Source organism: Heliangelus exortis, chromosome 14, assembly GCF_036169615.1.
Source record: "Heliangelus exortis chromosome 14, bHelExo1.hap1, whole genome shotgun sequence".
Lineage (NCBI taxonomy): Eukaryota > Metazoa > Chordata > Aves > Apodiformes > Trochilidae > Heliangelus > Heliangelus exortis.
The window spans coordinates 4,782,600-4,797,977 of record NC_092435.1 but is presented as its reverse complement, the minus strand read 5'-3'; the positions used below and the strand labels follow the sequence as shown (position 1 = coordinate 4,797,977).

At 36.4% G+C, this 15,378-nt stretch overlaps 1 protein-coding gene across 7 annotated transcripts in view; it reads left to right on the top strand.

The window, feature by feature from the left end:
* Window positions 1-15,378, top strand: part of KLHL13 (kelch like family member 13) — a 66,226-nt gene that overhangs the window by 34,475 nt on the left and 16,373 nt on the right. The window contains exons 4-6 of one of the 7 annotated variants that reach the window (XM_071757375.1): window positions 1,040-1,155; window positions 1,599-1,643; window positions 2,156-2,268. The exons of 4 other annotated variants lie outside the window; for them this stretch is intronic. In XM_071757375.1, the coding sequence (XP_071613476.1) occupies window positions 2,171-2,268 (98 nt within the window). In that variant the 5' untranslated portion in view covers window positions 1,040-1,155; window positions 1,599-1,643; window positions 2,156-2,170. Of the gene's footprint in view, window positions 1-1,039; window positions 1,156-1,548; window positions 1,644-2,155; window positions 2,269-15,378 lie in introns of those variants that run through there. 2 more of the 7 variants (XM_071757377.1, XM_071757379.1) reach the window with 2 other exon arrangements.

Genomic DNA, 15,378 nt, shown 5'->3' with positions numbered 1-15,378 from the left:
AGTTATTTGCTTATTGTATTTTAAGACATTTTCTGTATGATGGCAAATGCAAAAGCAAAACTGGGTGTATGACTGATGTTTGTCTTTGTGGTCATGGCTGCTGTCAAATAATGCTTTTAACTTTTAGGCCTTCGGTGCAGAGGAAGCATCACCTGGTACTCTGCATTGTGTGTGTGCATGAGACTGTTGTATGCAGTATTCCCAATGTGTCAGGGCAAGCATGGCTTTTGGGTTGTAAATGAATAAATTCTTTTACTAAAAGAAAGTCTTCTTTATGCTAAAACTGTACACTTGCTCTGCAGGGACAGCATTACTCAATATTTATGGCATAAAACCACTGTTGTCCTATGCAGCAAATGTCTGTTCAGCATTCAAGCAGCAGATTCCGTGTTATTTGTTGCCTGTATTAATGCTGTTTGTGTGTAATATAAAACTTCTTCAAAGAAGCAGGAGAGAGCCCCTCAACTGCTTGTCAGATAGGTGTATCTATTTTTTAATTAGCCATGGTTCTGATCATCCTGTGTTATTTTTGTTCCTTACCTGTGGTTATGATAGCAGCTTCAAATGCCCAAAACTATTGTTGGCAAATATTTTTCAATAATAATGACAAGCAGCAATTATTCCCTGTTGATTTTATCCCCAAAATAAATGTAACAGCAATGGTTTCACAATTATGAAAAACCTCTCTGTGTTATTAAATGTTATTAAAATGCTTAACTTTATAGAAATTCTGCTTTTCGTTCTGTTCCTTATTGCTGAGTATTATGACAGGGATTTGGCTTTTTTATGATAGTATTAAGCTGTCCTGATGAACAGAAAAACTGTTAAGCTGCATGAAGACTATTCTGAATTGTGTAGAATACCATTTTAGTGTTGTTCTGGTCTACTGTGATAATACATTAAAAGCGATTTTATTTTAAAATTTATTTCCCTCCCCCATAGGGGAGTCGGTATAGTAGAAGCCCTACCTTATTTTCCCTAGAAACCTGCTCTGCTTCTGCACAGTATGCTATTAAATTTTCCATTCCCTTTTTAATAGCTTCCTGCCTGTGCTCTCTGCTGGGAGGTCACCAAAGGGAGCACAGAGTTGCAGAGTGGTCCCTGATGGACACCTGCGTGACCATGTGCTTTGTCAGTTCTTCAGGCAATAAATATGTGAGTGAGCTGCTGGGGATGGGGGGAGCATTCAGAATTAGGTTGTTGATAGCGTCCCTACAAGGACTGCTATTAGCAGCTTGCTACTCTGCTTCTCTGCTGCAGAAGGCAGAATGATATTTGTGTTCCCATAGCATGTTGTAAAATGCATGAGATTTTGCTCATCCGCCTTGGATATGAGAATAGAGAAATGAGAGCATCCTGAAACAGAAGCCATTAGAAGAGCATGCAGAAACCTCCAGTGATTTATGCCTTATTTTGTCTTCCTAGCTATGGATTAGAAGGACTGATTTTTGCAATGGGCTTTTTCCATAATGGCATTCTTGTATTGTTTGGTCAGAGCTTGCACAGGAGGAAAACAGGCTGCTGAATTTAGTCACTGATCTCTATTACCCGTGGCCTAAGGCTATGCTGAGATTTATATCCCATTTGTGTTGTTGCAGCTCAAAAGAAGAATGGTCAGAGGATGACAAGTGTATTCTGAGTAGGTATGTTGTTTCATTTTCATGTGAAACCCGATTTTTTTTTTCTTCCATTGGTCAGAAATGAGGTTAATAGGAAGAGAATATAGTACAGTTCTGCAGTGTCCCTGTTAAGGTAGAACAATAGCATCAGAAAGAGTTCTTTAAATATTAGCTGCTTTTATTAAATAAAGCTGCATTGTGCTAGTGTGCATAGTGCAGTCTTTTTTTTTTTCTTTCTTTCTTTTTTTTTTTTTTTTTTTTTTTTTTTTTTTAAAGCATATACTGCAGTCAGCGCTTCCCTAACAAGGTGGCACTATTGTTGAGTTAGAAGGATAGAATTATCATATTGCTTTAGGGGACAGCAGGATTTAAAAGGAGATGCCTTGCAGCCCTGTTTTACAGATTGGAAGCACTGGTTTAAGAGCATTGGCAGCATCATTTCCTTGTTCTTAGCAGCCACTGCTGTGTCAGTAGTGTGTGGAATGGAAGTCCTAGTTGGTAGTCTGTTATGGAAACGCTGTTTACTGTTATTGTAGTACCGTGGTGACAACATGCCATTGAAATGGAAAACGAGCTCTCCTGCTATCTGGAAATTCCCAGTTCCTGTGCTTAAAACATCCAGGTCATCGCCACTTTCTCCAGCATACATGTAAGTGAGAGAAATGAGGATATTAAGGTGGGATTGCTTTTGTGAGACTACCCTGTGGCAAACTACCCTGTTGTATATATTAAATTACATCGGTCCTCAGAATTTTACCTTGTTTTCTATGTAGACCCCCCTTAGATTTTATCCTGGATGTTTCATGATGGGTGTTGTGTTGAGTCTTTCCCTCTGTGTTGAAAATGTAGAGAAATTGTGTAGGTTAAGCCATGTTGGTAATTAATGCCATGTATGTTATCTGAAAAGTTCTTGCAGCTAATTTGTAGTGCTGATCTTGAATTGACAAGTTAAGCTTTGAGGGAGGCTTTCTTTGTAGTATATATTCTAACATTCCCTCTGCTTGACTATTACACTTGGAATTTGAACATGGAATCACTGACTGTATTGTATTGCATTGCATTTTTCTTCACGTAGATTCTTGTATAAAAGAAATCTCCCTGCTTTAGCTGTGTTTTATTCCTCAAAGTCTTAGTCTTAACACATATTGAACGTCTTTTTTACAAACTTAAAACAAAAGCATACAACATAAATGTCGTTCATCTCTGAATACTTACCTAGTTTATTATGTAAAGTAGCTTCACATAATAATATTTTAATACACGTGGAAACAATAGGCTTTTGCCTTGCCAAATCTTGATGGAGCTTTTGTTCTCCTTTTGTTGCTGTGAGTTCTGTGTTAGCATATACAGGTGGCTTTTTTTTTCCTTCTGTGACCTAAAACTGAGCATAGGGTAGTGAATTGCTTTTGCCTGTATTTAAGGAAAGAGCTCTTTTGAAAACCAGGAAGAGTTCCTTTAAAATGCGCAAGTAGCAGTGTAGGTGACTTCCAAAATATTCCAGTGTAATATCTACAATAATATCTATATTGGTGCTTTTAAAGCTTGAATTTGCTTTTTACAAATAGGCTTTTGCTCCAGCTGCTGTAGAGACAAGAAAGAGGTATTAACAGGTCTTGTAAATATCTTCTTTTTTGGTTGGTGCTGGGAATTGCACTGATAAGCAGTGGAGCTGAAACAAATAAAATGCCGTATGCGTGGTCACTGTTGTTCTCAGTCAGAAGAGCTGAGGTTTAAGAAGCTAACCTGGCTGTGCAGGACCTGTGCTGTGCACACACCAATTTTAAGATAAATTTTCATGGAAGTACTTCAGCCTTTTAACTTACTGAATGCATCAAATATGTTTAAAGCTCCCAGTAATAAACTGTTTCTAATAAATTGCTGCTATTATGACTTTTTAGAAATCAAGGCTAAATGCCACTGAAGTATTATGATAAAGAGTTGTGAGGCTTTTGAACCTATATTAGGGAAACACTGTCTTTAGTGTTCTTAAAATACAGTACTTATTAAACACAAGAAAAATCAGAAATAGCCTAGTCTGATCTATCTGCTGCTGAAACTGAGCATTCCTTTTGTGTGTCACCTTTAAATTGCTGATCCAGCACTGTGTCTGCCCCAGCTTTTATGATGGGGATCATGTAGCTGATTATCTCAGTGTGTTGAAAGTATGTGAACAGGTTTAGTGATCATGTTTAACTATATGATGGTGAACTTATCTGGAGCATGAGAAGTATGTGCTCAGCAGCCTTAATCATCTTTTTATGAGTCAACGTATCCCAGTGTTTATAGAGACGTCTCTTCACTGGCACACAGTCCTGGCATTATCAGGACTGTTAAATCTAGCATTAAAATTATTAATATACTTTATAATAAAGAATGAAAAATATTACCGAGTAATACCTATTTGATTAGGCAGTACATATCAACTGATTAAAAAAACCCTGGTAATTTAGGTTGACCAGTAAAGTAGGTGATGGAATTAATTATCTTCGTTGCAGAAATCATGGTAAATTTGCTCCTTTTCTGTGTGATCTCATGTTTTTCACATTCATATTTATGAGTTGTTTTTTTGTTTCCATATATATTGTTCTTCACATTGGCAAAAGGCTTATGTTTCAAGCAAAAGATTCACGAATAAGTGATGTGTGAAATGGAACATGTATTGATGTAAAATAAATAACCATAAAACTCTAGAATTCACAGATGATTACTTCAGTACTTGATATTTTGGATCTGGAGTATGGAAAGCTATAGCTGAGGTTTTAATCCCTGTAGTACTAGACATCTTAATCTTATAAAATAGCTTTGCAGTGTAATTTGGAATTCTTACTGGTGATTCTGTTTTTAATTTTTTTTAGTATTTAAATTCCAATTTTCCAGGCTTTTCTAATAAGTTTCATCCTGCTTATGATCTACAAGTAACTTGGAAGTTACTTGTGTGGAAGTTAAACCGATGGCATTATAAATCTATTACATATAGATTTTATCAGTGTTTTATTTGGTCTGTGTACCTGAAACCTGAACACTGCCTTAGTTTCCTTGTGTTGAAATGCCAAGACTGGTGGTTATGGGCACATTGGGCTTCTTAGATGGACCAGACATCTTTGTCCAAAGTACCACTCTAAACTGGTTCACTGCCCAGCAAATTTGTGCAGCTGGGGCATTTTAGCTACAGTCTCTGCTTGGAAAGTTTGCTGTACTTCCTGACGTGGGGAATGCATAGGAAGAGCTTGTCCCAAAGATTCCTCTGCTGTGGGAAACTTGTGGCTGGGCAGTACACAAACTTAAGGACCTGCTGAAGTTGAGCTGATGACTTTGGAGGTGCTGGTTTTGCTGGGTCTAACGCTGCTTTCCTGGCACTGGGGAGGAGCAGCAGTGAATCACTGCCTCTTGGCTGGTGGTTTTGTTTACCACCAGTTATTTATTAGGGCAATTTTCAGGATATTCTGACTGCAAGAGGTAAATTCACGTTCTGTGGAAGGTGAAGGGTCCCTCTGAAGGGGAGTGCACGAGTCCCCTTCCATCAGGTGGAACTACACCAGAGTAGCTTGAGTTTTCCTCCATGTTGATAGAGATCCAGTGACATTGCACAGGAAAAACCAGATAGTTTTAGAATTGGAGCACTGGCATGTGACCAATATATGTAGGTAAAGTGCAGCCTTAGTGCACAAGTTAGGGATGTGCAGATACGTGTGTATGTACATGCTTTTGTCAAGTTGCTTTATCTTTTTTTTTTTTTTTTAATGACATTCAATGGTGCTGGGGTTTAGAATGGAGATTCTTCTGGTCAAAATGAGTGTCAAAGCTGGTACTGCAAGTTTATTCTCTTTTAGTGAAACCATATTCGTATTAGTGGTTGGGTTTGATTCTGTGGGAGTAAACCTAGGTGACAATGTGATATATATATATATATATATATATATATATATATATATATATATATATATATATATATATGCAGATGAGCACTTCCAGCAAGTGAAGCAGAGGAAAGGACAAAGTGAATAAAGCATTTGAAAAGTTCTGTTCCTTGGCATTGTAGCTGTGTATTGATGGCCACGTATTAAAAACAGACAAAGGCAGTGACTGACATAAGCAGAGGTTAAGAATTGAAGTACTATTTCAGAGGGGATGAGAAACATTTCAGAATTTGTTGTATGTAACGCTTTGAGGTGTAAAGGAACATGTGTGCCATGTATTGCTCATGAGTCACATTCAGAACTAAGAGGAGAATTTTTTCTTAATCTCACTAGCAATGTCATTTTTATTGTTTCCTGAAGTTATACACATCTCCAAATGTTTGTAGAAACTCTGGATGTTAAAATACTATGCTGGACATTTATGAAGAATTCAATGATGCAAAAAAGATACCATGTGAGAATGATTGTTGACTGTTTTCAGAGAAGCTGTAAGTTCAGTTAAATGTTTTTAGACTCCAACATGCCCTGTTTAAATACAAGTAAAATAAAATTTTTAAAAAGCCTTAATGCAAAATGATCTGTTTGTAAACTTAGTGCCTTTACATGTAACTGTGTGTTGATATTTGAAGTGGGAACTTGACTAAAAACTTCTTTTGTGTATATTTTCATAAATAGCTGACCAGTGGTAGGGAAATAAACAAATGCAATGTTTGTACATTGCTATAAAAGGTTTTGCAACACAGTTTGTCGATTCTGAGTTTGTGTGTGAAATTGTCTGTGTTTGGGTTGTGAAATTTGTCTAAGAGGAAATGTGCTCTTTGGATTTATGCTGTACACTGAAATATACTGAAGTGGCAAAAGGTGTCTATGCATAAATCATCAGATCATCTGTGTTAGTTCTGTTTTGGGAGAGCACCCTGTGCATCGTCTTTATTGATCATATTTATTGAATTTATTAAATAAACCCTGCTGTTGGGTTTTATGGTATTCACACCAAAACAGACTTGCCTGTCTTTGACAACATTTTCATTTTAAGCAATTACTTCCTAGGTTTTTCAAATTTCAACACATTGAAAGTCAATGTCCAGGTCACCTCTAATATTTTTTCAACTAATCTGACAGTGCCTGTAGAGAGATGAGTTGGATGGGTGGGGAACAGTAGGGGCTTATATCATACAAATACTAGACTGCTTTTAATCCCAGCAATTTAGTTACCCACACCTGTTATGTGACATGCTTAGATTTAAACTCTTTATCATGTAGTGGAAAAATATATTATGATTTAAACTGATAATGCCACCCTGTATTCTCCCCTGAAGATGATAATAAAGAAATGCTAAAAGAACTGTCAGAAGTGACAAAGCAAGAGCAATCCTAGAGCAGATGTAGAAATTAATTACTAAACCACAATGTCACAATTTTGTTTAGTTTTTGCTCTCTTTTATCAAAGTTGCTCTGTACATTATACAGGCAGAAAAAACCAACACTCTGGAGAGGAATTGTTCATAAATCTGTTAATGAAATACAATGGGATATAAATTCTGTGACCAAGTCTTGAATGTGCAGGTGCTGCTTTATACACATATAGGCTTTGTGTCTAAGTAACTGCTCTGGAAAATGAACAACTTTTATGTGTATAAAGACTAACTTAAAAGACATATCAGGTAGGACTGTAATCTGCTAATGCATGCAGAATTATTTTCTTAAGTGTTTTGTAATGCACTGGACATAGGAAGCTGCCTGGCTAAAATTATGACTTGTCTTTTGAACATTTCAAATATAAAGGGCAGAGGATAGGATGTGCAGTGTCAGTCCAGCCTGAACTGTGAAACATCTGACTGCTGTGTTGTACCTTATTGAGCATCAAGTCTATAAAGTAGTTCTGCTTCTGCAGAAAAGCTACAAAGCGTCTGTATTTGCTTTGCTTTTTCTGTTTTTAGTAGTAGGAACACCAACTTTGGCAAAAAGTCATTAGAGAACCGTTTCTAATTTAGCATCATTTAGCAATCTGAGTCTGCAGATTTTAGCTACAAGTGGCCCAATAAATGTAAAGCCTTTGTCCAATAGATAAATGTGGGTGTGATACTAAGGCTCCCAGAGAGACTGAATACTGTGAGGAACAAAAGCTTTATAGCAATAACTGAGTCAAGTATTATTTTGCTTCTGTGGAAAACAAATTTGAATTAACCAGCGGGCTATAATTATGCTGCAAACAGCTTGAGACCTCTGTTAGTTTAGTTGTTTAAAAAGGAATTTTGAAGAGAATATTTTCTGTGTGTGTGTGTGTGTATCTTTGGGAATTCATATGGAAATATTTGATGCTGTTGCTCAGTGTTCTTCTGCTGGCTTTATGGGACCTAATTTTGTGCTGGCTTTGATTACAGTGTAGCCTTACTGGGAAGTGATACAAAAAGGTTCAGGTGTTGGAATTTCTTCATTTCTGGGTTGTCCTGCTTTTCAACCAGGTCTATTGGCATTTGGTGATCACATCTTCAATCATTTGAGTGTTTTCAGTAGCCTTCATTTCTGTTCACATTGTGGGCTTGTATGCTTGGGTAGAAACTTTTTAAAAAGATGGTGATTTTGTGTTAAGTGCAAAGACAGTCTCTATTAAAAAAAAAAATTAAAAAAGGTTAAAGGCTCAGCATTTATGGGCTAGATTCCAAAATTTTGCTTCTGTTATACCTTCCGTATGTTACCTTGAGCCAGACTCCACTTGAACAACATTCAGTGTCCCTGTCCTTGTCAATTTTTATATTTTTTTGCCCGCATGCCCTTGGTATCTTTGGTGCTTACAGAGCTGCTGTGGTGATTAATTTCCTCTTTAGACACCTTAAACTTGCCCTTGCAATGAGCATCTCATGCTGTATCTGTCTTAAGAGCAGATCAAACCTGGGGAGCTGCCTGCCTCTGCTTGCTGCCCATCAGCAAGGTCCAGAAATGATCTTTGTACTTTTCTGCTGATTTTAGGGGGTTGGAGGGCCTGTGTCCTCCTTGTCTGCTGCCCTTGGCCAGAGCCATATGAAAGTAAAACATAACTTGTCACTGGTTTCCTCTGGTATATGGAGCCTGGGTTTTTTTGTTCCCCTCTTACAGAACACCCTTAGTTTAGAGGAAAGGTGGCAGATAGAGGAACATCTATTTGGCTTTTAATTTAAGAAACAGTAAGCTTTATTTTATGCCTTTCTTCTGGAGTGGAGATTTAGAAGAGCTCAGTGTCAATTTACAAAAAAAATGTTTAAATGTTCTGCTGTTACTGTTATCCCTATGATCTATAAACAAGGTAAGGTGTAAAAAGTGAGATATTAAAATACAAACATCAGGTGCATTGCCCATGGTGAGCAGTATTCTGTACCAGCTGCTCTAGCTGCTTTTGAAGATCCCAGTAATTAAAATGCAATGTTAATTTATTTGGGGTATAGGTTTGCAAACTTCTGGCTGTGGTGGCCCCTTTCAAGTGAACAGCGTTAAAGAAGCGTTTTTAAGAAATGGAGTAACCTGATAAAAGCAAAGTGTTCCTAGTTACATTGTCAGCCTCTAGTTGATGTATTAAAATAGAGCCTTTTAAACTGTTCAGCTACAATAGTGACAACTGAAGCTGGCAGCAGGGGACTACTGCTCATAAAAGGAAAGGAAAAAAAAGACAGGATTCCTACTCCTGATGCCTTGTGCGTTAGGTCCTGCCTTCCAGTGCTGCTGTTGTGTTCATCCTGCTCTCAGATCTTTAACATCCACCTGTGTCCTTACCTGTATACCCCCAAAGCAAGAACTGAGGTTGGCTGAACGTGTTGGTTGGTTTGTTTAAAAGGGGAGTTAAATTGCTCAAACTATCAGAACAAAGATGATCTTTTGTCTTTGGTTTCTCTTCTAGCTGTGGTCAGGTGTCCCTGCCCATGGCAGGGGAGTTGGACCTAAATCATCTTTTAGGGTCCCTTCCAGTCCTGACAATTCTATGATTCTATTTTAAAATGTAAACTTGCATTTCCTTTAGAAGCTTTTGCTTTATTTTTTTTTTAATAAGAAACCATTAGCAAGTTATAAAATTCTAATTCTACTGGGTTACTGTTACGATAAATCTATGAAGTTATAAATTCCTGTTACAAACAGTAATAAGAAGATTAGATGTTATTTTAGGGGCAGAAAAATGTAAAAGTATCTTTTTGGCCAGAATAACAGATTTTCTGAAATTGTAGGGGTAGAAGATACGGTATGGAAGAAATGTAAAATACCATGATTGTGTAATTTGTTCATCTACATTGTTTTAATATTTGAATTTCTTAATAGAAGAATTAAAAAATTTTCTTGTATATAGCTCTGACAAATGATTTATGCTTGTTGAGCTCTGAGGTGGATGTACAATTTGTTGGGGAATCCCTAAATTCCATTACTGATGATTCTGGAATATCTGTTCGTAATGGGAAGTCAGTACAATCGTTGATAGTTAAATTTTTTTTTGCCAAACTAAGCATAATAAAATACTTTATGGTAGATTATGCACACAAAATAGAGAATTAATCTGTAATCTTAATAAGGAATTAATCTTTATTGTGTAAAAAAGTTTCATTGTCTTTCACTGACCTCTTCGTTAAAAGGGTCATTAGAAAAAATACATGTATAGCTTTGTGTATAGATAGCCCTGTAATATACCAGATTTTTTAATAGATCATAAAGTTATAAAAGATTTGTCCTATAATAAGGATATCTTAATATGAAACTGAAATCTGGTTTGCTGGTAAATACCAGAGTACTGGTACATGCCAGGAGTGATTTTTGAAAATGCCATTTACCAGTGACCAGAACCCTTGCAGTCATGGTTCATTGAACAGTAATTTGACAGAGAAAATAAGGTTATAATCTTTTCAGAAACAAGCTATTGAGCTTTACCAAATTAAGAATTGTCTGTCTGGCCAATATGGCTTTGGCAAGCTTTTCCTGAGTTACAAAAAGGCTGTCAGTTTTAAATAAATCAGAGAACATGCACTCTAAAATGTCTGTAGCTGTAGGCTGATCTCCTTCCTTTGTTTTCAGAGACTGCACCGTGCTCTGACAATTTAAACAGATCAATGGTTGTAAATGAAGCAAGCCCCAGTATTTTTCATAGTTACCTTCTTTCTGTTGCATCAGAGTGGGTTTCACTACTTGTGAAGAAAACACCACAACAGAATATTTTTTCTTTGTTCCTGCCACTGAACTCTATACAAAATGGCAACTTTATGATTTGAATATTTTGGATGAGAGTAAAACTTACCCAATATTCCAGAGATCCCTGATTGTCGTGGCTCAGCTTGGTGCCTCTCTTAAGAGGTTAATATTTGCTAAATGCTTTAGAAAGTAAATTGCCTCTGGGAATTAGGTTGTAACGCCACCCAGTTAAAAGATACTTGTCAATATTTGCTGAAAATTTCCAGTATTGAAGGCATATTTTGAAGGAAGGTACAAATCACAATTCTGCTGGAGGTGTGAGCACCAATGTTTGCCAGCTGGTTTTCAGCTTTCAGCTAAGGATTGAGTGAGTACAGCTCAGATTCTGGTTCTGACTCAAGGGTCTCATAACCTGTCTTGGTTAGGAGGTTCCTTGCTCTTCTGCTGTATTCATATTTCAGTTTCTCCTTTAAAGTCAGTTCACAGGTACCATAAATCACTTCCAGTAATCTATAGAGAATGCACACAGAACTGGGAGCCCTAATAGGCAGAAATCCTGTAAATACTTTGGTCAGTCTGAGTCTTTTCAAATTGCTTATGTAATATTCTCTTGGAATACTAAGTTTTAATAATGGTTGTGTCAGTCTAGATGGTTCTCTGCATTCAGGGGCTAGCAGTTAAGCCTAGAAACTCATGGAGCACATTGGGGTGAATTGCAATCTTCTTTTCATTAAGAGAAGCCAACTCTTGTTGTTACCACATCATGTTTTGTCCTGTGTGCTGACATTTAGGGATTTATATATCTGATCATCTGAACTTGTATCTTTCAGATCAATGAAATATTAAATACTACTACTGAACTGGTCCAGTTTGAACACTGATTTTCTCCGCTAGGATGGTGCTCAGCTATGGTTTTCCTCTGCCTGTCCTATGAAAAAAAGCAAACCTAAGCAACCAAAAATATCCCTAAAGTAATCAAAATCTGAAAAGTCAGTGTAGCTTCCTAATTAGCTTGGCAAGACTCTTGAATTATTGTAGTTTTTTTTTTTTTTCGTAGCTCAACATTTGACTTAAAGGTTTCTTGCTAGTTCTAAAGTAATTGTTAATTTCCATTGTGAGAGACTGTTCAGGTATCTTTCAGTAGATGAACAGGATTGATTTCTCCCTAAAGATATTATTCTTAGTGAAAGTGAATCTAGTTGGCTATAATCTACAGAAAGAAAACTTATATTGACATTTTTTAATGTTAAAAAGAAAGCTATCTTCCTTTAAAATTGACAGAAAATTAGGAAATGAAGATATACAATTAATACCCAGGTAATGCACACTCCATATTTCATTTTTACAAAAATACTGGTTTGACATATTTGGAGCAATGAGAAAAGCACATTTGGTTACAGTTGCTAGGGTAAAACTCTACTGTACTTGAACCAACATAAGTTTAAAATGAAGATTCTGACTCACAGCTTATTCTGTGATAGCAACTAATTAATTGTCAGTGCCTTTTTCTGAACTCTGAGCCACTGCTTCCTAGAGGCTTTAGAGTCAGGCCCTTGCTATTACACTGTTAATACTTTACATTAAACTTTAAAATTCTCTTGGTCTTAGCACTGTAGTGTTCAACCCCCGCCAGACCAGTCGTATGCATTGAAAGTGGTGTTAATATCCACATTTAAGAGCAACTTGCTGTGAATTATCACTAGACATTAATGCAGTTTTAGCTGTTTCCTCCAACAATTTTTTTTAACCTTGGTTAAAATTCAGTTGGGTACAGAGTGTATCACCTGCTAGTTCAGGGTGTGAATAGCTGAGTTATTGCTGAATATTCGCTTTACAGCCCCTTCAAACAGAAGTCATATTCAGAATAGTTTAAAATTTCTCATCAGGCCAGTTTTAAATTTCTCTTACTGTTGATGATCTAGTGCTTGGGTTTTGCTGTTTCCCTGTGTACTGGGATCAGCAGAGCACAGAAGAGCTGTTGCATTTTAATTTGTCTTACAAAGGGTGGTTTCTCTTGTTGTGTGAAGGTCAATGCTGAAACTGGTGCAAAGCCAATGACAAACTCATAATTTCTGCTCTCTCTGGGTGTGCTCTTTCCCTCTCGCTGAATGCCACAAGGCGGGGACTCAGGGGACCAGCATGCTGTCACCAGGTGTTTTTTGCTGACTTGTGCTTTAACTTCTGCCAAAATCAGGTCCTGAATGTCACTTTCTGCATGATGGGAAAGGTTGCTTGGCCTTGAGAAACTGTTAAAGCTGTAGGTAAAAAAAGGTGACAACCAAACCAACCCAACCCTCCACACACAATTTTTTGTCGTTGTTATTCATATATAAAGCAAAAAACAGGATAAGAACAATATAATCTACTTACCTTCTACTCTGGGAGTCATACACAGTGACGTTAATGTTTGAGACTAGAACTGTAACATTTATTTTGTGGTGGATTTTTATAGTATGGAAGGTGGTGATTTTTAATATTTAGTTTGCATATGGGAGTTCCTGTACGTAACGGGTGAATGTGGGCGAGAAACAGTGGAATTTTTTTCTCCCCAAGAGCATCAAGCTGTTAGCTGCTGAGCTTATATGTGTGCTATAGGTGTTAGACAGCTGCCTTTTATGTGTTGAAAATCAGGTGGGGAAATAATTGCTTTTAACCTCATCTGGCATGTCAAATGTGTTCTTCTGAGTAATAGAAGAACTGTGAAATGTATCCTCTCTGTTGTAATAAAGCATCTTGTGCTGCAGAGGACCTCTTAGGTCAAAGCTTGAGAAGTTGTATGTTATGGGGCCTGTTCAGAAAAATGCTTCTGTTATCATTGCCATTCTTGGAACAAAAGAATCACGGTCAAGGCTTTTGAATTTATTAATAAAATTGAAGCATACGCTGGCTGTCAGGAAATAAAGCAGCATGGGTTATGTGGCAACATAGTAAAAAGCCCTCCAGGCAGCCAAAAAAGTTGGATTACTTACATGTTTCTTTTCTTAATGGTTTTAACTAATGTGCACATCTTCTGTTTTGCTCTGAGTTCAGAAGAAGTATTTTTAGAGCCTCTTTGCACAGTGACTATCTGAGCTGACATTTCAGGAAGATCTTTCAGGAGCAAATAGTCAGAATCATGCTTGTTGAATCTGTGGTTCCTTCCCACCCACACTTAAAAGTCTCCTTACATTATTTCATATTTCTTCTTAGAAAGACATGTATAAATTTAGTGACTGGATGTCACTTGAAATTATGTTAGACTCTGTCCTTGATGTCATTGTATTAAAACTAAAATAAAAAAGCCCAAACAAGAGAAAACAGAAAACAAACAAAAAAACCCCAAAGAACAAAACAACCACAAAAAAAATCTCAAAAAACCCAAACAAAAAAGCCCCCAAACCAAAACCAACCAAACAAAAAAACCTCCACCAAACTCAAAAACCCCCACTCTAGCAGAAAACAAACAAAAACATTTTGGGTCATGAGCTGGCAACTGCTTTGCTGCTCTGTTAAATCAGTGTATGCATTTCTTGGGTGCCAAAGACAGTTTGGAGAGCACTTTTCCAAGGTTGTATACCTTATAAAAATTTATTTTAAATATAATCTGGATTAGTTTTGTAAAAGAGAGGTAAGCACATTTTCTTAAAAAACCAGCACAATTTTCACATGCTGCAGCACATCCTTATTTATAATTTTTTTTTCAGATGTCTGAGGATTTGATTGCTGCACTAGAATTCAGAGCTATTTAGATGTTCCTGAAATCTATTCCTATGTCTGTTTACATAAAATCTCATTGTTTCAAACACATGTACACTGTTGAATGGTGAATTTATTTTGAATATGTTTTCATAGCTCACCTTGTGTACTCATGGGTTTGAACAAGGCACAGCAGTGCTGTCGGGGTAATGTGTGAGGTTCAGAAACTGCTCTACACACTCCATGTACCTGAACAATATTTACATATATATTTATTTTTTTTTAAAGAAACAGTTTAAAAGAAAAGGTTTAAAAGAACCTTTTAAAAGGTTTTTATTTGGAAAAAAAAAACTTCTGAAAATATTTTTCACCTGAAGATTTACACCTGTGTAAACAAAACTGGGGGAAGGGGTGAAATTGTAATCACATCTTTTTCAGTTGTTTAAAGCAATTTCTGAAGCTTGCTTGGAGGCCAATGTTTAGCCTGCACATTTAAAATTTGTAAAACTTTATATCTGAGGTTTGCAGCAATTATGTTTAACTGCTTTGAATGGTTTTTGAGACATGGAGTCTTTATTAATAATGAAGATGCCGTCATCTGTGGAATAACATCTTATGTTTGTTAATTAATGTTGTGTACATATGCATTATGCCATTATGCATGCTAATATGTAGTACATTAGATCACAGAAATCAGAGGAACTAGTTATTAATATTTCTAGAGATTAAATTTATTTACATTTTCTAATAATTACACATTAGGCAGTTAGAATCTCATATGCATATCTCTTTATAGAAACCTAATTTATATCTCAAGATTACAGTGGAAGGCTAATAAGAGCAAAGTTACTTCTGTAATAATTCTACCTAAAACTAGTCCTTCCTATCTACATTTGTGCAGTAATTGGTTGTAATAAAAAACTTAATTATTATTGTCGCACTAACAAATTAAAATTATGAAGTTGTTGCCTGTCATAGCAAAATATCATGTCCTAAATGAGTTATTCTAGTTGTTTCTAAAAGTA